This window comes from Diadema antillarum, unplaced genomic scaffold (assembly GCF_040938485.1).
Source record: "Diadema antillarum isolate AM-2024a unplaced genomic scaffold, OU_Dant_1.0 seq00000687_RagTag, whole genome shotgun sequence".
In the NCBI taxonomy this organism is placed as follows: domain Eukaryota; kingdom Metazoa; phylum Echinodermata; class Echinoidea; order Diadematoida; family Diadematidae; genus Diadema; species Diadema antillarum.
The window spans coordinates 441583-461705 of NW_027271592.1; the positions used below are offsets into that span (position 1 = coordinate 441583).

The 20123-nt window shown below is 37.5% G+C and overlaps 2 protein-coding genes across 2 annotated transcripts in view; one reads left to right on the forward strand and one right to left on the reverse strand.

Annotated features, from left to right (window-relative positions):
* Window positions 1–281: 281 nt before the first annotated feature.
* LOC139737239 (glutathione S-transferase alpha-4-like) lies at window positions 282–6509 on the reverse strand. The gene is made up of 7 exons (XM_071647915.1): window positions 6471–6509; window positions 6121–6255; window positions 5004–5055; window positions 4214–4346; window positions 3168–3309; window positions 1324–1461; window positions 282–401 (listed from the first exon to the last, which is right to left on the reverse strand). Exons 1-7 carry the CDS (start codon window positions 6507–6509, stop codon window positions 282–284), a joined length of 759 nt encoding a protein of 252 aa, XP_071504016.1.
* Window positions 6510–12377: 5868 nt separating this feature from the next.
* The window catches only part of LOC139737240 (DNA polymerase zeta catalytic subunit-like), a 43045-nt gene continuing 35299 nt past the window's right edge, over window positions 12378–20123 (forward strand). Inside the window, exons 1-7 of the mRNA XM_071647916.1 lie at window positions 12378–12518; window positions 14234–14397; window positions 14804–14990; window positions 16431–16505; window positions 17044–17125; window positions 17541–17661; window positions 19854–20060. Of these exons, the coding sequence (XP_071504017.1) occupies window positions 14259–14397; window positions 14804–14990; window positions 16431–16505; window positions 17044–17125; window positions 17541–17661; window positions 19854–20060 (811 nt within the window). The 5' untranslated portion in view covers window positions 12378–12518; window positions 14234–14258. The remainder of the gene's footprint in view (window positions 12519–14233; window positions 14398–14803; window positions 14991–16430; window positions 16506–17043; window positions 17126–17540; window positions 17662–19853; window positions 20061–20123) is intronic.

The following is a 20123-nucleotide window of genomic DNA, read 5'->3' on the forward strand; positions in this document are numbered from 1 at the left end:
AATAGATTTCCCCACACCTTCCCACACGTCATTTAGACATGTTAACGCATGGTTATCTGCATTGAACACATACCAATAACGTTTATACCCTAGCCAATGATGATTATAATAGGGATAGAGGGCAGGAGAAAAAAAACCCATAACAAAACAAAACATGCGGGCACAGTTCTTCCGTTTTCAATGCTGGCTTACAAAAAAAAAAGAACTACATTCATATCATCTATCTATAACTATAAAACATATAATGAACCCCCCCCCCCCCCAATAGCATTCATTTTTCTCTATTTGTCGAGAACGAGTCGCACCTCCTTCACGTACTGGTCGGTCGGCGGAGGGTGCCGCCTCGGGCTGGACAGGTATTCCGAGAGACCGGGTTGTCTCGAGAAGTGCTCAATGAAAGCCTGGAGATGTGAATACAATGTGAAGGTAAATCAGTCATTGATCAACATAATGCATACCTGCTCTACATTGACTTACATAAATGCATAGAATAGACTTACATACACGTGTATCTGTATTTTGTGTGTTTCATTTTAAGAAATGCACATTTGCACACAAGCAAATGCCCAGCAATCACTCATAAACATCATATCGATGATCCATCGGCAGTAAACCATCTTCAGTCTCACATTAATAATACAAACTACACGCATAAAGCTATAGTTTAAAGCTATAGGCCTACCAACATGCACACTTGCAAACATGGTCCTCCAGCTCCTTACCTAGAATACTTTGTTCAGTTCAATGATTTCAACCTGCAAGCATGGCAAGAGAAGGAATTTTGACCACGGCAGCATACTGCTTTTTGATTGCCGTCATGGTGATTTATTCTAGAAAATATATTTATTGATCGACTTTCATCAAGTGTTATTGACCATTCATGACCTTATCAGTGGTCAAGTATTGTTTTCTTTGAGGGCCTGTTTGAATATACACCAACGTAACGGTCAGTAAAGCAGATTGTCACATCAAACATGTCCAGCGAGGAATTGCATACAACTGGACCGTCCGAGGCATGGACATAAACACAATCACAAGTCAAGTTCATTTGGATGAAGTCCGTATCTATACATGGAATAATAAAGACAGAAATACTATATAGGCCTACTAATTGGCCTTCTCTCTCCAGAAATGCAGTACAGCATTCATTTGCAGTAGACGGGGAACTGTGATACCAACTTACAATACACTCAATTCGGGACTGAATACACAAATAATTGTAAAGACTGTGAAGTCGTTGCTGTGTTGGATTAAAAAAAGGTACAAAGGTGACTTAGTATCACTATTGAGAATAACAGAGCTCTTTGTATACGGTTCGCTCACCCTGCACTTGGGAAAGTCGTCCAATTCTTGTTTGACGCTTGGAATTTCATTAATGTAGCTTACTCCATCAAAGAACATGAAATCTGCAATGGTCAGAGAGTTTCCCACAAGGAAACCAGACTCGCTCTGGGCCAGTATCTGGATGGAAAATTTAAACAGGATATGACAAAACAAACCAAAATCAAAATCGACTGATAAACATCTGGTTTGTAAATCCTGTTTTTCTGTATGCTTTGTTAGTTTAAATATTTTCTCACGCGAGATTGATAGAATGACGAAACTGATGATAATACCGTATAGGAAAAATGAGAAAAATTAATGATTATAAAAAAATTATCACGAAAATGTCAGGGAAATCAAAACACATCATTAATGGTTATGATGAACAGGGAATGTGATGAAATCCCCATTAACATAAATTCCAAATGTGCATATCTTTTATGTTTGTGTTATCTAAAACCCCGGTCACACAGCGCTTTACGGCTTAATCACGGCCAAAACACGTCAAAAAGTGGTCTCCCGTGAAGCAGACGATGTTGTTCGCGTTGATGTCGAGTTTAAAGACAAGCTACGGTCGATTTATAGACGTGGCAGAACGCGGGGAAAAATCGGAACGGTGTCGGACGCAGTAAAAAGTTTTGAACTGCTCAAAATTTTATTCCGCGGACAACTACGGGCGGCACATGTGGTAAAGACGTGCAACACACGTGAAACACACGTGATAATTCGTGTTCCGGCAGTGATTAAAACTTGAGGAGACGCGGTAAAGACGCGAAAGTTTAGCGGTCTGTCACGGGCAGAGCACGGTCATCTGACGCGTGTTACGCGTTGGTATCACGGGAAATAGCGTGTGTTTAGCGGCTTATCGCTGACAAATGGATTTTTCCGCGCACACACACGTGGCTGGACGTGGTTAGCCGTGCTTAGGCAGTGCTTCAGCAGTGGAACAGCCGCCAACGGCCATACCCCGTACGGCCCGTACAAAGCAAACCAAAATTGACCAAAAAATTACCACTTACGACCACGTCCACCAGATTTTCATAACTTTTTGTACGTGATTTGGACGTGGAGTGCTGTGTGACCGGGGCTTTAACACAATCAAAGACAATGCATGTTATGAGCTTAGCTTCCTCTTCAAATATCTTACAGAGCGTGAGCTTCATGCATAACAAGAAATCAGTGAGAAAACACATGCACATTAACCCATTCAGGAATGCACCTGTATAAACTGTTTAACATACTGTAGTTATGAAATCTTGAAGTTAAATTAATAGGCGAAGATCTTATCTCAAGGAATTAAGTAAATGTAGTTTCTCTAATATGAGGTATGTTTTAGAAAACCGTTCCTGCTATGTGATAATTATTTCCCTCAGTCTAACCTGGCCTTGATTAAATTAAATATCACGAGCACATTGTGATGATATTCAGTGTACACAAATTCATATATACATGTTTATAGATACATAATGTGCTTGTGTTTGTATACATACATCATTAATAATTAGGAGAACAGAACTCTAGAAATGTATCATTCTGTCAACACCAACCGTTTATTTACAAAGCACATCATCACTTGACAATTAAAGTCACTTGACAAAGGGCAGGTTGTCCGAAAATTTGAGTGCTTTGTAAATTATTGTTGGTATTGAGCTCTGTTCTCCTTCTTAACTATTGATGCTATCATTTGACAAACACGTGGACAGTTGGACTACGAATTATTTAACAAAAAAGCATGCATATGATTATGTAATTATATATATATATATATATATATATATATATATATATATATATATATATTGTGTGTGTGTGTGTGTGTGTGTGTGTGTGTAAGAAAAGTATACCTTTTCAAAGACTGGCAAATGACGGGACTTGACTTCCTTGACGCCATGTTGCAATACTTCCTCCTGTTTCTCTTCTGGCATGAACTTGAATCCGGACACGCCCATCAAAATGTCCCTTGCACCGATACATAACATTTCAACCCTATGGACAGATTATAACAGCCATGCAACAAGATGAGTTCAGATGACAAGAGATAAAGAAAATTGAACCCCCCTCCCCCCGAAATACATAGACATGACCTTAGAATGAAATAAGAGATCTTTCTTTATCGTTAGAGAAGAGGCTCGTCGTTCTGTTAAGAAAGCATCAACCTAACAAAATTCTGTAATGTCTGTTATTGGTTCTGCCATTTGATATGTTTGATCGGTGTATATCTACAAAATGGAAGGACTATTGATGTCTAGTATACATATATCATAGTGATACATAATCATTATCACCAATAAACAACGCTGTAAATGAGAAGTTCTCCCTTCCATGTATTTTCTTCCCATCGTTGAAGCCGTTGCAAACTTTCATTTTTTGTTTCCACTGTATGTTTTTTTTTTTTTCAATATAAACTGTGGTATACTGTGGTACGTGACTGTACATGCTTGAAGGTATGTATAAAGATTTATGGCAACTGGTGACGAAACTTCGATTTTATCACAGGAAGTGGGTAACGTAACACATACGGGAATACAATCTATCATGTACATTGTATTGACCAAACTGACATACAACTGTATTTTCAACAACTACAGTCTACGTTAAATTTGCAAAACCTCCGGTCCTATATCTAAAACTTTCTTGTCGAATATGCACATTCGCACTTTGCATGCGTGTATGATTCATCGATTACTTATTTTTGTAAGATTTCGAGTATCAAACCCAAAAGTAACGTCAAAATAGAGCATTCAAGTTTTCTTGATCACAATCAGATCTCAGCAACATTTATTTGTTTGTTTTGATTACAACATGTTTAAAGTAGCTAAAACTATATTTGTCATCTCCACAGCTGATTTTGGTAAAACTATTTTGTGTTGTTCCTTTTATCTTGTCTCACATAGCTTGGTCATCTTCAGTCTGTGCGACGAAACCCGCCTTTCTGCAGACATATTGTGGAATGCTTGTACTCCCGATCAGGTTCTTCCCGTCAATCTCTAGGAGAGGAACTTGCTTGAACATCAGCTTCCCATTTGAAATGAGATTAAAAAACAACAACTTTGAATTACACTAATAATCATTATGATGATGGTGATGATGATGATGGTTTTGCTAGTATAGCAGCAACAATGATAGCAATAACAAAAGTATGATAGCAATGATACTGCATGCCACTATAGCAATGTGAAGTACTACTTTTACTTCTACTACACTACTACTACTACTACTATTACTTCTACTACTTTTACTTCTATTGCTATTAATATTGCTACTACTGCTACTACTACTTCTACTATCCTACTACTATGCTATTATACTTTACTACTACTACTACTACTACTACTACTACTATACTACAACTTACTACTACTACTACTACTGCTACTTTTCTACTACTACTACTACTACTACTACTACTACTAGTAGTAGTAGTACTACTACTACTACTTCTACTACATACTAACATAAAAAACATATACGACTCCTTATATTGCTATACCACTACTAAATGTAATGATACTAATGTAGGAGATGTATTAGACATGTTAGATGCAACGCAAGAAAAGTTTGAATTTTGATGTGAATTTACCCTAATCACGCGATAAGAAAAGGAAATGTTTAAAAACTATAATAACTGAGCATTTTATGAAGTGGAGCCAAGAATACTCTCAGGGCTCGTTATATCATACCTTCAATCAGCTGCAGAAACTCTTGTCTTGATTTTAGGAACACGTCGTCAAACTATACAAGGAATTAAAACGAAAGTTAAAATTTTTGCAACGTGATGCAATATTACACGGCATTTATGAACGCATGGGAGGAGTAGATATTAAAACAAAAACATATGTGGAACACTTTTATCTCTCTCTCTCTCTCTCTCTCTCTCTTTATATATATATATATATATATATATATATATATATATATATATACGCTTATGCTGTAGCCCCTCTGTATTATTGTTGTATGTTTTGTTGTACTCTTGCTGTACATTGTACAAAGGCAATGAAGAAGAAAATACAACTTATAATTATGTTTGTACATTGCATGAATGTGTATGTACAATGATGATACAGAAACCAATAAATCAAATCAAATCAAATCAAATCAAAAATATATGTAAATACATATGTGTAATATATATTATATAGGCCTATATGATAATACATGATGTAGAAGCAATATAGAAAATGGAATGGAGTGCCACAGGACGTCATCGAGGCCAATACCATCGACACAGTGTAACTAGGGCCTATAGAAACACGAAAATAACAGTCCAGCCAACACCATTTACATCATCTTATATCTTTTTTTATTTTTGTGTTTATTTGTTGATAGGTTTCATCATTATATTTACCCTTAACAACACAAGACAATAAAAGTTATCAAGAACACAAACTTCTGCAATGAGTGCAACGCTGACCTTCTCCTAGCAAGTGGTAAATCACCTATAGATTGCGGTTACTCAGCTTGGTACAAGAAGATTGTTATTCCACTTACTACATTATAATATATGCTAATGTGATTACAAAGGTAATTGAATCAAAATACGAAAACATAATCTTGTTTGCCAAACAAAATCACCAAACGAAAGTGTAACATATCATTCTCAACTATGTTATAAAGCGACGCCTGCAGTGAAGAGTTATTTCCAAAACTATACTCGACAAGCGTGCGTGTACAATGTTTGTCGAACCGCTCCTATACCCGCCCCTCTGTGATCTAAGTTTCCCCGTACCGTGTCGTAGACGCACTACATTCCTTTCACATTTTAATATACAAAGGATGCCTTAAGTTCGACCTTACCTCAATATTAGCAGCAGATAAAACAAGTCTTGTGATCTCTGCGAAACCGCGACCATCAAAGTACGTTAGCCGAGGTTTTGGCCAGCCATGGCTTCTGTTCTGGCTATTTGAACGTACCTTTCTATGAATGTGACCCTATCGCAGGCATTCAGCACAAATATCGATATACACGTGTAGGTGTACAACGTAAGATGGCAAGGTGTGTGTGTGTAGTCCTGAGCGTATGAAGAGGAGGGGGGGGGGGGGGGGACGGAGGAGGAGGAGGTGGGCGGGTTGGCCCTAATCCATCGCAGGAATATATCCGCTTAAAAAAAGTCAGTGGTATAATCGAAATACTTATGTACACGCACAGTGGCCTCCGCTCTCGTGGCGATTCTCAGTAGAATCATGGAGCTAGTTTGGTAGAATCATTAAATTTCCGACCAAGCTGGTTACGTTATGGTAACGCCAAGAATGTCGAACTTTCAAAGGCACTCTCTTTATAGCAGTGGCGGATCCAGGCCGGGGCGCACAGAGCGCGCCCCTCCCCCATTATTATTTTTTGATAAAAATAAAAGAAATAAAAAGAAAAAGAGAGGGCGTGCGCGCCCCTTTAATTTTGTAAAGCCCCCCCCCCCCCTTTAAATACCGAATTCCTGGATCCACCCCTGATTATTGTACACAAATGCATCATCAAGAAGACCTGCATTAACTCATCTACTGGCGGATATGCAATATAAGAGTATATTATACTCATAGGGTATGTATCCTTCCATTTGCTCCCTCTCATTATTCTACACCCTTGCGTCATCGACATGAAATTACGACAATAATTATGTCGTGTTCGACGGAAACTGCATAAAAATTCGCTTGTGTTGAAACTAAACAACAACGTTACGGCGTACTATGAGGAGACATGCTGCTGGGCGATAATGAAATTACGGACACAAAAAAAAGAGCCAATTGATTATGCAAACATCTTTATGTCGAACTTAAGCTACAGTGACAAACATGGCAGAAGAACAAAAAAAAAATCAGACAAAAGGCATGTAGGTTCTGCAATGTATGTGATGCTGACTGCAAAACAAAACACACAAACAGAATACAAGACAAAACGGAAAAACTTTAATTGTCACTATCTGCCTTCTAGACCTATTCTGACGTCATTTTTTTCTTCAGATTTGTTGCAACCACGTGGACCAAGCTTCATTACTCGTGCAAACTTATAATGCTTTGGCCTATAACACTGCCTATTCGAGTAGAGACAAAAAAAGGCCCGAGGTCACTGTTCAGAAACTGTGTATGATTACTAACAATCTTAGCCGAACTATACGTATAAATAGTTGTGTACACTCGCATGTATGCCAATGATCTTAACGCAAAGCGTCAGATTATACTAACTGTAAATAACTGTTCAGGGAGCAGTCACCTCCCTGCACTATTCAGTGTATTTCAGGGGCGGGTGCTTATTCTAATGCCAATTATTCTGACTGCATGCAAAGAAGATGTATAGCGTTTGTGATATACATCTGTATAATCACAAATTTGACGATAATTGTTGAAAACAGTCACATTACTGTTACTTTGTACAAAGTTGATGAAATTGCAAAGAATAATTGTACTTAGTAAAGAAAATGACATACAGAGAATAAATCAAATCAAATCAAAATCAAAATCAAGTGGGCTATCTATACTGTAGATTGTCGTGGCCTTAATGTATAGGTCCTACTCGAGTTGAGTTGTATTGCATGGGTTTGTTCATAGATATACATAGATTTTGCCGTTCAAGTGAGATAATCCAGGGTAGCCCTCTTCATCTTGATCAGTGTTGCCACTGCTCTACAAGAGGGTAATGCCATCTTTTAAGTTTACACTTTTCTCTAAAATAATATATTCTATAGGGTGTGCGACTCTATATGAGAAGAAGAAGAAGAAGAAGAAGAAGAAGAAGAAGAAGAAGAAGAAGAAGAAAAGAAGCCTAGAAGAAGAAGAAAAGAAGAAGAAGAAGAAGAAGAAAAGAAGAAGGAGGTGGTGGTGGAGGAGGAGGAGGACGGGGAGGAGGAGAGGAGAAGAAGAAGGAGGACACCCCCAAAATAATACTTTATTATTATATACATCGATCTAATGATAATGATTATAACGTTAATGAATGCGTAAAAAGAAGGAAGGGAAGAGAAAGAATTAAGTACATTTTGCACAGGGTATCTCAAAAGAGCATCGTAGCAGGTCAAACCATTTTTACAATAGAAATGTGTTAATGTTGATTTAATAATAGGCTTTCCCGCTCAATTTCATCAGATTTGCATTCGATTCAATGATGCGAGCATTCATTTTCGAGCGAATTTGAATGATCACCGAGATCAACATTCAAAAAGCTAAGTAATTTATTCACTTCATTTCATAAGCATTCGAATTCCTGCGCGTTCAAATTAGAAATGCAAGTGAAACGCATTCAAATTCGCACCAGCACAGCTGCGATGAAAATTAAGGAATTCAAATTCACGAATAGGCAAACATTTACAGCATCTGGGCAGTGTTTTCCGTTGCTGCTCATGTTCTTTGTATATTCTCCATCTGTTTGAATAATGGTACAACCACTCTCAGACGTACATGTCAAGGTACGTGCCTGGCTCGTCAACAGATCGACGGCTGAAGCTATAGAACATCAAAATTATGAATAATTATGTAAAAGAAAGAATATCCCAATGCAATGTATCTAACACACATTTCAAACCTCAAACGTGACTGAAAACAAAATCTGAAATACGACTATAATCACACTTGACATATCGATGTTCTCATGTGATCTCTCATTATGTAAATAGCAAAGTCGAAGTTTAACCATTCTGTAAAATAATGTGATATCCGTTTTGATGGGGAAATAAAGTGAAAGTAGCCAAATTAAAAAAAAAATGAAAAAGAGATGTTGAAATTGAAATGGTAACACTGAACGTTGATGAATTTGCCTTTCATTAACGTAAGAATATTCGTAAGAATTGCATAGAATTACAGGACTTTGAACGTTCAAAGGTCGAAGTTGTGTGCCTATAAATGAAATTAAAACTGGTATTTGGTGCGAATTTGAACGTCTATCCAGCAGGCGCGAAATTGAATGCCAACTTTGAGACGCTAAATTGAATGAATTTCTCTCTAAATTGAATGAAATAAAATCTAAAAGGAATGACATGAAACGACATGAATTGATATACTCAAAGAATTAAAATGAACTGTGAGAGTAGAGCAGTGACAGAAATATGCTCTTGAATTTGAGCGCCTTACTGTTAAATCGAATGCAAATCTTATGAAATTTGGCGGGAAAACCTATATCACATATATATATATATTCATTCATTCATTACTTCTTTATTGGTCTATGTCAGACATAGAAATTTGGCTTCCACTGGCATTACATAACAACAAATGATCATGACAATACAAACACATTTTACATCACAATTACATAATCACGTCTATGATAAGCACAACGAATACAAACAACACCCTACAGTTCTATTACACAATTCATACAATATATCAGTTCTTTATAACCCTGTATAAATCAGACTACTTCAACCGTTCTCAGCCCCAAACTTTAAATTTACAAAATATATAACTTATATCAGAAAATTCAAAATGACACACACACACACACACACACACAAATGACTAACATGAGTCTCAGTTAGCAATTGTCATAACAACCAGTAATATCAAACATAACATAACTAAATAAACCCTCTGATGTTCCCTATAGGGTTAAGTAAGTAGATCAAATCACTTCAAACATATATATAATACTATATCAACATTTATACTTACAATATACTAGTATACCCAAAAGGGAGAGAGAGGGAGAGAGAGACAGACAGACAGACAGAGGGGGAGAGAGGAAGAGAGAGGAATGTGTAATTTGTCCCTGGCCCATAATCCTGTTCCCTGGAGCACGTATGTGCAGATGAAACAAAACAAAACAGAAACTCCACGCCCCCCCCCCCCCCCACACACACACAATTAAAAAATGTCAAAATATGAGCTACAAACAAAAACTACCAACATCATACCGGTAAACATTTTGGTTAGAACAATAATGTCACACACTGCCAAATATACAAAATGTGAACAGCAGCTATACGACTGTTTCAAAATGTGAGTTACAAACAAAAACTACCAACATAGGCACCTACCGATAAACAGTTCAATCATGCAGAACAATAATGTCAGACACCGCCAAATATATAAAAAATGAACTGCGGCTGTAATAGACCTGTTTCAAAATGTGAGTTACAAACAAAACTATCAACATACCGGTGAAAATTTCGATCAGGACGGTAAAGTCGGGCACTGCCAAATATGCAAAAATGAACAGCAGCCAACTTAGCAGCTATAATAAAACTATCCACACCCAGGTCTCATGACAATATATCTTTACACTTCAAGCCCTACTGCATAACTCCCAAATATCAGAATACTTTATAACACAACTGACCCAAAATTACATACATCAAAAATCAATGTGATCATTAAAAGATCCCTCCAATAATCACTCCCATTGACAAACAATACCTCCAATCAACACAACCTCATCCACTCATGATAACATAAAGCGAGTCAGTGACCTCACATAATTTCTATATTGATATCAACTTCACACACAAGTATTCCCAAAACCATCAAAATATCAATCATCGTCTAACTGACGCATTGAACATTATGTATTGAGTTTGGGATAAAAGATTGCCTAAAGCGTGCTCACAAGGGGTCTTGATTCGCCAATAAATGCACAGCATGTATATAATGGGCCAAACATCAGAGCATGTGTCGTGTGATTTGCTTTTGTGTACTCAGTTACTATGCCTCGTGCGTATTTATGTTAGATAAATAGATATTATAACAATGATAACATAAAAATGCTGAGAAAAATGTAATTGAATGACTAAAGAAATCAGTAAGAATTGAAGTAAGATGAAGTGAATGAGGTAAGTAAATTAAAATGAAACGACATTTCATGAGGAAATAAAAGGATGTACGTGAAATAGAATGAGATTATAATTGGGGTATGGGCATTTAAATAGATACGGTTTAGGCCTACTTTTAGGCCTATTTTTATTTTTATTTTTCAGGCTGAATTTTCCAGTCTTGTGTATCTGGTGTTTTTTTTTTTTTTTGTATCTGTAAATAGGAGTTTCTGCAATTTACAAGCTTTGCTTCTCAGCAGGACTCCTATCTTTTCCACCTCATGTATATGTTAACTCTTTTTAGCTATCTGTCATGTTTGTGTAATCATTGATTTCTTGTCTTCACCCAATATTACAATTTCTGTGATTTGTTTTCTTGATGGAATTGAACAAATAGAATAGAATTGAAATTGAATTGAATTGAAATTGAATTGATCCTGTAGGCCTAAAATGCATATCAGGTAGCAATTATGGGTTAAACGAACTATTTGTATGTAATATACGAATGCACCTCATCATACATAATCATACAGATTGTACAAGTGCAATAACGGGCCTAAAACACACACGATTCCTATGTAAAAACAAATATGTAGAAACTAAGCAACACATGAATTGATATCAAGATGAACGTGCATGCGCCTGTATGTGCTCACCTGTATTAGCAAAGACGCTTTTTGATATAAACATATTATTATGTTTATAATAATTCATATCCGCTTTGTTTGATTTTAGGTACACAGGCGTCGCGCCGAATAAGCTCCCCCTCCAATTTAACCAAACGCTAATTGGCGGAAATGTGACGTCACCAAGCTAAAGATGGTCCGTCCCTTTGTTGGAATCTGGAGTATCAGCTGTTACGGAAGACAAAGACAAAGAAAAACAGAAACAATAGCAGCGAGATCTTTCGTCCCAATCAGCGCGTGTAATGTCTACACTATATTCAACTATCTTTTTCACATTGATAATGATAATGATTTAATACAATGCGTGAAACGGTAAGAGAAGCTATATAGAAAATCGACACACACTGGTTTGATTCCCGAGAATCAGACATATTCCGACCTTACGAGTCGGAATTCACATACCCTCTACAAATTCTTCTTTGCCCATAAAAGGTAAATTGGGGTAGCTGATACGGTCTTTGTCTGAGGTTGGTAGTGAAAATTCGCATACGGTCATTCAACACAACAGCTGGACGTGTGTATGCGGACTGGGGACTGAGCTAGGCTCTCATTGCATCTTGCACGACAGATTCAGATCATATTGATTGCCCGCCATCTATCGTCGACATTTCGTCAGTAGTAGTGTGTATGACTCACAATGAACTCAGCCGGAGAGTTTGTTTTGGAATTTGGCCTGTTTTGACATGCCCGAGCATCCAAAATGTGAATGTTTCACGGCAAACCTCCAATGGATAAGCCAACTTGGTAGTTTTGAGATCATCTTGGGCTCTTAACTAAGGTAAATATGCATTAACATATGTAATATGATCTGGAGTATCAAGGTAATTAAAAATGCAGACTATTTTTCGTGGCCAGTCCCATATGTGCTAATACGCGTTAGAGAAATGGGTAGGCCTACTACTGTATCTCGACAACGAAATCAATCGCTGATGATCCCTAACAAACTAGTTAGACGTAGGGTCTCGTAGGAGAAATGAAAAGCAAACTGGTGCTGAGCATACTATCATTGACCATTTTACACCAGTACGCATCGCTAATTTGTAATGCTTGTTTCTGTGGCCTGTAATGCTGTAGAGTGTAGAAGATTGAAGAATGAAGTCACATCTGTTTTAATTCATCATTCATTCCAGAATCCTTTTTTTTTTTTTTAATAGATTTTATATATATTACTCAAATGTTGAATTTTGACGGAATGCGCGATGTAGATGACATTGGTATTTGTATTTCACTACTTGTAATATCAATACTAATTTCAAAATGTAATCGTGACTAGACCTACATGTATTTAGTGTAGGAGCACATGCACATTCACAGAAAATAGGCGACAATATATTCAATATTTTTAATAGATCTACATCTTTGTAGAATTTGATTTTGTGAATTTTCCTATTTTATACAGATAAACAAAAAAAATGTGTATTAAAAGTTTAAAGTTATTTACAATATTGCAATTTAATCACACCAGATTTGATTGAATAGCATAAACCTTAATATTTTCTTCTTCTTAATATGCCTCCTTCACTCCTGAAGATTCTTGCAGATGAAAGGTTGTGTGTGTCACAGAGAATGTGAAGTTTTTAGTGTCCTATAAAATGCAAGTGAAAAAAAAGGGAAAAACAAATCTTCCAGTCTGATTCTATAGATGTTAACATTTAACCAATTGATGCATTTTGTCAGTAGTCTATGAAATAATTTTCCTATGGAGCCTGTAAGTACGACATACTACTGCATATCTGTTTGTCAAATTTATATTCTCGTATAGCTTGCATGTGAAATCTATGCAAGGCCGTGACTCTCTTAGCTCAAGAAGAAAGCAAAAAAAAAAAGAGAAAAGAAATAGAATTTGCAATTGTATACGTCTTACCTGTATTTGATAATCATTGTAGTCTTGAATAAAATTTCTATAGATTATTGTTCTCAACTATTGCAAAGAGTGGAAATAGAGTAATGCATAAAGTCTTCACCCAACAACAAAGAAATTAAATTCATATCTTAATGATTACATAACACTTCAATTTACTATGTGTTTGAGTGATGTCAAGTCAAGGCAAGTGTACGGGTACCTTTTATTGCAAGCATTTTATTGATAACATTTGTGCTATTTGAATGTCCCCCCCCCCCCCCCAGAATCATGTTACAATGTAAAACTGCTGTATGTTACCTGAATACGATAGACTCCATGGACTATCAGTACCATTTGATGAAGGAAAAATCACAAGTTTGTCTTTAGTATATTAACCTTCTAATAAAGTCTGCCTTGTCTTCCATGTCAAATATTAACGTATTGCTGAGGTAAAATGCAGCATTGTAGTAAAACAGCCTGTACTATCCTGAGCAATGTCTTAATTTCATACCAGAACATGAGATAATGAGGTTTGTTCATGTTCAGGTCAGCACACTGTAATGATATTATAAATTATATGTGTCAATGTGGCATATACAATGCATTAATAAGGACAATGATAAACACATAATTGTTGTTTTCACACACAGGAGAGAATCGCAAACAATCAGGAAGATGTTTTCTGTGCGGGTAGTTACAGTCAACCACTATCAGTCCACTCCCATCGATGATTTGGATGTGAAGGTGTCAGACTTTAGAGGAGCTGATGTCAATCAAGTACCAGTGATTCGCGTCTTTGGGTCTACACCATTGGGTAAGATATGAAATAGATGAATGACAACACTGCTAATATGTCACATGAGCATACACTTGTACATTAGAATATAGCCTAACTGCTATAAATAAGTTAATGAGAATTCAAACCAGCAACCAAGTGTTTTTTGAATAAAACTTGACAAATCAACAGAAAGTTGTTAGCTGTTCACCCGTTGAGGACGAGTCACGAATATACTCAGGCAGGTGTCTATGAGAAATGCGTGTTGTAGTTAAATCAAACCATCCTCAACGGGTTAACTATCATGTTAAAATATGTTGTCCCTTGGCACATAAAATGTTATCTGAGTCAAACCATCTTTAATACCATTAGATATCAATCTACCCTGGTGATGTGTTTTGCATCTTGTTGATGTTGTTCTTGTCATTGCTTTTTTTCCCACAAGGCCAAAAGACTTGTCTGCACGTACATGGCGTGTTTCCTTACATCTACATTCCCTACGATGGCACTCAGCCTGCTGACCACTACATGCACCAGATGGCCACCAGCCTGGACACTGCCCTACAGGTGGCCCAGGGCAAAGCCGCGTCCACTGTCCACCATGTCTTCAAGATCTCTCTCGTCTCCGGCTTGTGAGTATTACTCTTTGGAGCATTGAAGGTTAAAGGGGAGGAGCATTGTATTGTACATTGTTAACCCGTTGAGGACGATCCGATTGTGGTAAGACATGCATTTCTCATAGACGCTTGCCAGAGTATATTTGCAACTTGTCTTCAACACGCTTCGTTGAGCCGCTGAGTAGCCCTGAGAGGGTAATTCAGGTTTCAAAATTGCGCACATGTGCCTAAAACAAACACACAGATCCAACGTACTTGGCGCGTAAAAGACCCTTTCCGAGAGAATCCCACTGGCATAGGAAGCAGTTCAGTGAGAGCTTGAAATAGTGACCAAAAACAAAGCCAATGGGCCGAAAGCATAAAAGCACAAGCTCATCTAGCAAAACGTCTAGCTCAAGCAATTGCTTATTAGAATCCATATGCATAACCTTTTGCTTGTGTGTATACCTTTTGCTTGTCCCGCACAAGCAATTGCTTGCGTTTTCAACAAAAGGCACGTCACGCCTGTGCGAACACAAGAACAAAGGCGAGTTTGACAGCATGTATTTGAAAGGGCGTGTGTGCGGAAACATTTCCTGACATAGCAAAGGAGCTATGAAATGAGACTCATAAATGCACACACAGACGCACACACACATCTATACACACACACACACGTACTGACTGATTCCCATCACTGCTTATAGTAGCCCGGATGTGCCAGAGCGCACGTGGAGCGAGTTCTCCTAAGTTGCTCTCCACCAAAGTAAGACATCCTACCTGTTTTTCATCACATTTTGCTTGCTAACCACTGGACATTTCCGTTTTTGAAACGAAAAGGTTTCTTTCACTACTTAGGAGTAATTTCTTGTAGATTTATACCACTCCTGCACAAGTGTGGTCTTTCTTTTATGAATATAAAAATAATACTCAAAAGGAAACGTCCCAGCTAAGCAAAAGCTCGAGCTCATTTTACAGAGCTTGGAAAATCGTAAGCAATTGCTAGTAAGAACAAGTAAAAGGTATGTTTTATGCATACGTTTTTAAGCAAATGCTTGGTCTCTAAGCAATTGCTTGGGGGCAGCAAGGAATTGCTTGTGCTTGCTAGCAAAAGCTTCTGCTCACAAGCAATTGCTTGTTTTTATGCATACGGATTCAAGTAAAAGGCTAGCACAAACAATTGCTAGCGTTTATGCATCCGGCCCCATGTCAACATTCTGGAATTTGTGAAAGCACCTCGTCTATGTAGATGTTGAAATGCCAGTGCGTGAAGGTTTTTTCATTTTCATGTTTTGACATTGCATCAAAATGACTTCTTTCGGCACCCCCTACATTCGTTTTGATTTATTAGAGTGACTAGTATATCTTTTACTCTTCAATGATACTTTTGGAAATGGATGTCCACTTCTTTTCTTGTCTAGTAGGATGTGAATATGACATATATTAATTATGTTCTTCTCCTTTTTCTGTCCACAGACCTCTGTATGGATACCACAAGTCTGAAAGGCAATTTCTCAAAATCTACTTCTACAATCCTGCTGTTCGGAAGAGGTGAGACATTGCACAAATCATCAAGTGTAATTTGAATTTAACCTGTAACACTGAAGTGTTAAAAATTAACCCAATCCACCAAAATGTTTGGGGTTCTAAGAAGATTTCTTTATAGTAAATGGAAAATGAATCATGTTCTATGTGTCAAAGGACTTAAGTTGAGATGTGCCTCAATATTGTAGTAACCATGGAATTCCACGTAGAACAGATTTGCAATATACAGTACATATGTGGGCGTTTTCCCTTTTTCTGTGTGTGTGTATCATCTGATTGCTCTGCATTTTTTCATGTATGAGGCACACTTTTATTCAAGCAATATCATGGCCAGCAAGCCAAGACAATGTTGATGCTGCTTTAATCTGCTTCACTTCTGTTGTCCTAAAATGATCCCCCTTGGAGGCAGTTAGTACAGTACTGATCATGAACAAAACAATGTTTGTCTTGCCCACTGTAAAGATGCATTACACTTCATTTTTTTTTAACAGTGAGATATTCAATGTTTTTGTGTTTATTTCTTCTTGTTTATCTTCTTCAAAAGAGCTGTGGAGCTCCTCCAAAATGGTGCTGTCATGAACAAGGTTTTCCAGCCGCACGAGTCACATGTTCCATTCAACCTTCAGGTTGGTATGATGTACATTACATCTGTGATGTACGTCGATATTATCCATTTTTTAGGGAAACCAGAGAGTCACATTCTACCACAAACTTACAATTTACCTCGTTTAAATGTAGTTACCGCAATTGACTGATAATCATTTTGTCCATACAGATACAAACAGCATGTAGGTTTTTTAGTCTATCAGCACATGTTGTTGTGTCATTTTCTCTTACAGTATTTATTCTTCTTGAAACCTGAATCCTGTACTACCAAGTATATGAATAAGCTTACAGCTGTAACACCCTTTCTTCATGATGGCATATCAGTACATTAAGCACACTTTTCATGACTTCTCTTTGCTTTTAATATGTTCTTTTCTGTGATACAGTTTTCGTTCTTTATTATCGTAATATTTTACCATGCTCAAAAATGTGCAGTTCCTGATTGACTACAACCTCTATGGAATGAACATGCTCAACCTGGCTGCAGTCAAATTCAGAAAGTCAGAAGCATCCAGTTCTTCCGAGGAGAAGATGTCGTCACCAGGATCATCCACAGGTAACCATGGAAATGCTCTCGTATAACATCATCACCACCACCACCACCATCATCATCATCATCAGCAGCAGCATATCATTATCATCATCACCATTAGCACCCTCATATAACACCATCAGCAGCAGCAGCACTATCATCACCATCACCATCATCATCATCACCATCACCATCATCATCATCATCATCATCATCATTATCATCATTATCATCAGCATCATCATTATCACCCTCATCCTCGTGTAACACCATCAGCAGCAGCATTATCACCATCACCCTCACCATCATCATCATTATCATTATCATTATCATCATCATCACCATCAGCACCCTCATATAACACCATCAGCAGCAGCACTATCATCACCATCATCATCATCATCATCGTCATCATCATTAGCACCCTCATCCTCATATAACACCATCAGCAGCAGCATTATCACCATCACCCTCACCATCATCATCATTATCATTATCGTTATCATTATCATCATCATCACCATCATCACCATCATCATCATTGCACGATTAGCACCCTTATACAACACCATAATCAGCAGCATTATCATTATCGATATCATCATCACCATCATCACCATCATCACCATCATCACCATCATCACCATCATCACCATCATCATCATCATCACCATCACCATCAGCATCCTCATATAACGCCATCAGCAGCAGCACTATCATCACCGTCACCATCATCATCATCAGCAGCAGCATCATCATCATTATCATCAGCATCGTCATTAGCACCCTCATCCTCATATAACACCATCAGCAGCAGCATTATCACCATCACCCTCACCATCATCATCACTATCATCATCATCATCATCATCATCATCATCATCATCATCATCATCATCATCATCATCATCATTATCATCATCATCATCATCACCATTATCATCATTAATTCATGAATACTCACCAGGGATTTATATTTTCATCTTCTTCTCATGACTGTCCACCGAGTCTACATCCTTTCCATCATCCTTCATCCATCTCTTCATCAGATGTCTTCCCATTATTCTGATATTTTCTAAATTCCCACAATGATCTGCCCATCATACTGAGCCATTTCTCATCATCTTATCTTACATGCCTCCATGGGGAATGTAAGACTTGGTCTACTTCCCTCTAATTATCTCTCTAATTCCTGTCACTGCTAATTTCACTGCCCCTCCCCCCCCTCCCCCCCCCCCCTCCCCCATTCTGCGTTCTGTTCCTCCTGGTGACCCCTCCAACAGTTCTTGGACCCCTTCTGCCACTTCTGGTCTCTTATTGCAAAATTATAATGCTGACAGTATCTAAATCTTTCCTCCTTAGCTGCTGGGCCAATTCTGTATGAATTTTTATTCCTTCAGAAGAATTCAATTGAATTTTATGAATATACTGATACCCAAAAGTTCTATTACAGAGAATAAATGTTCATAATTGCAATTGACTTGTTATGTCGTGAATTTAAAAAAAAAAAAGCCATGTGCCTAGTATGGTTTGCTTGAATATTTTATACATCCAAAAAGAAAGGCTGTTTCTCACCATCTTCAGACAGTGTGAATAATAATGATAATAAACTAATAAAAAAATAATAAAAATAATAATAAACACACTAATTCCATGGAAGTAATGTGGAGAAAGGCCACCAATAAGATCTTGTTTCTCAATGTACAGGGAGTGAATATATTTTGTAATTCTGTGAATCTTGAAGGAATTATTTACTATTTGCAGATAAAACAAAACATAGCTTTAGTGCTTCCAAATAGTTCTAAATGTGAGTTAGGGATAGAAACAACCAATGTGAATATTTTAATCAGTATAAACAATGTTAAGTATTATTAAATATACAAAATGTGAACAACAGATATAATGAAATTGTTTCTAAAATAAACCATCTGCAGTTACGGTTTACTCAGAAAAATAGTGATATCTCCTTATATTTTAGGCTTTATTGCAAAATTCTGATATGGTAGGATATTTTGTGATAAAACCAACCAACACATATGCACCAAATGTGATAGCCCACATATTTTTTAAATCACTGCTCCCAATGGTAAACAATACCTTTAAAACAGTCAGTGGTTGGTATCGAAGTATGTGATTGCAAAATCTCATTACTCAAATACTGCAATTTCTGTATATATGCTGATATTATGGTTTGCAAATATGATCGTACCCACCAGGTTTCCAAATCAACAGCCCGCAGGACCACCCGACACCCCTGCGGCGGAGGCACAGCAGTGGCAGCATGAGTGTGTGCACCCAGTACTGGGATGCTGAGGCCATCCCCGCCTCCCAGTTGCTGGGGGAGGATGTGACCAGACAGAGTACCTGTGAGCTGGAGGTGGATGCTGTGGCAGCAGACATCCTCAACAGGATGGACTTGCAAGGTAGTAGAATTGCAGTAAGAGTAGTAGTAGAAGAAATAGTAGTAGACGTAGTAGTACGATGTT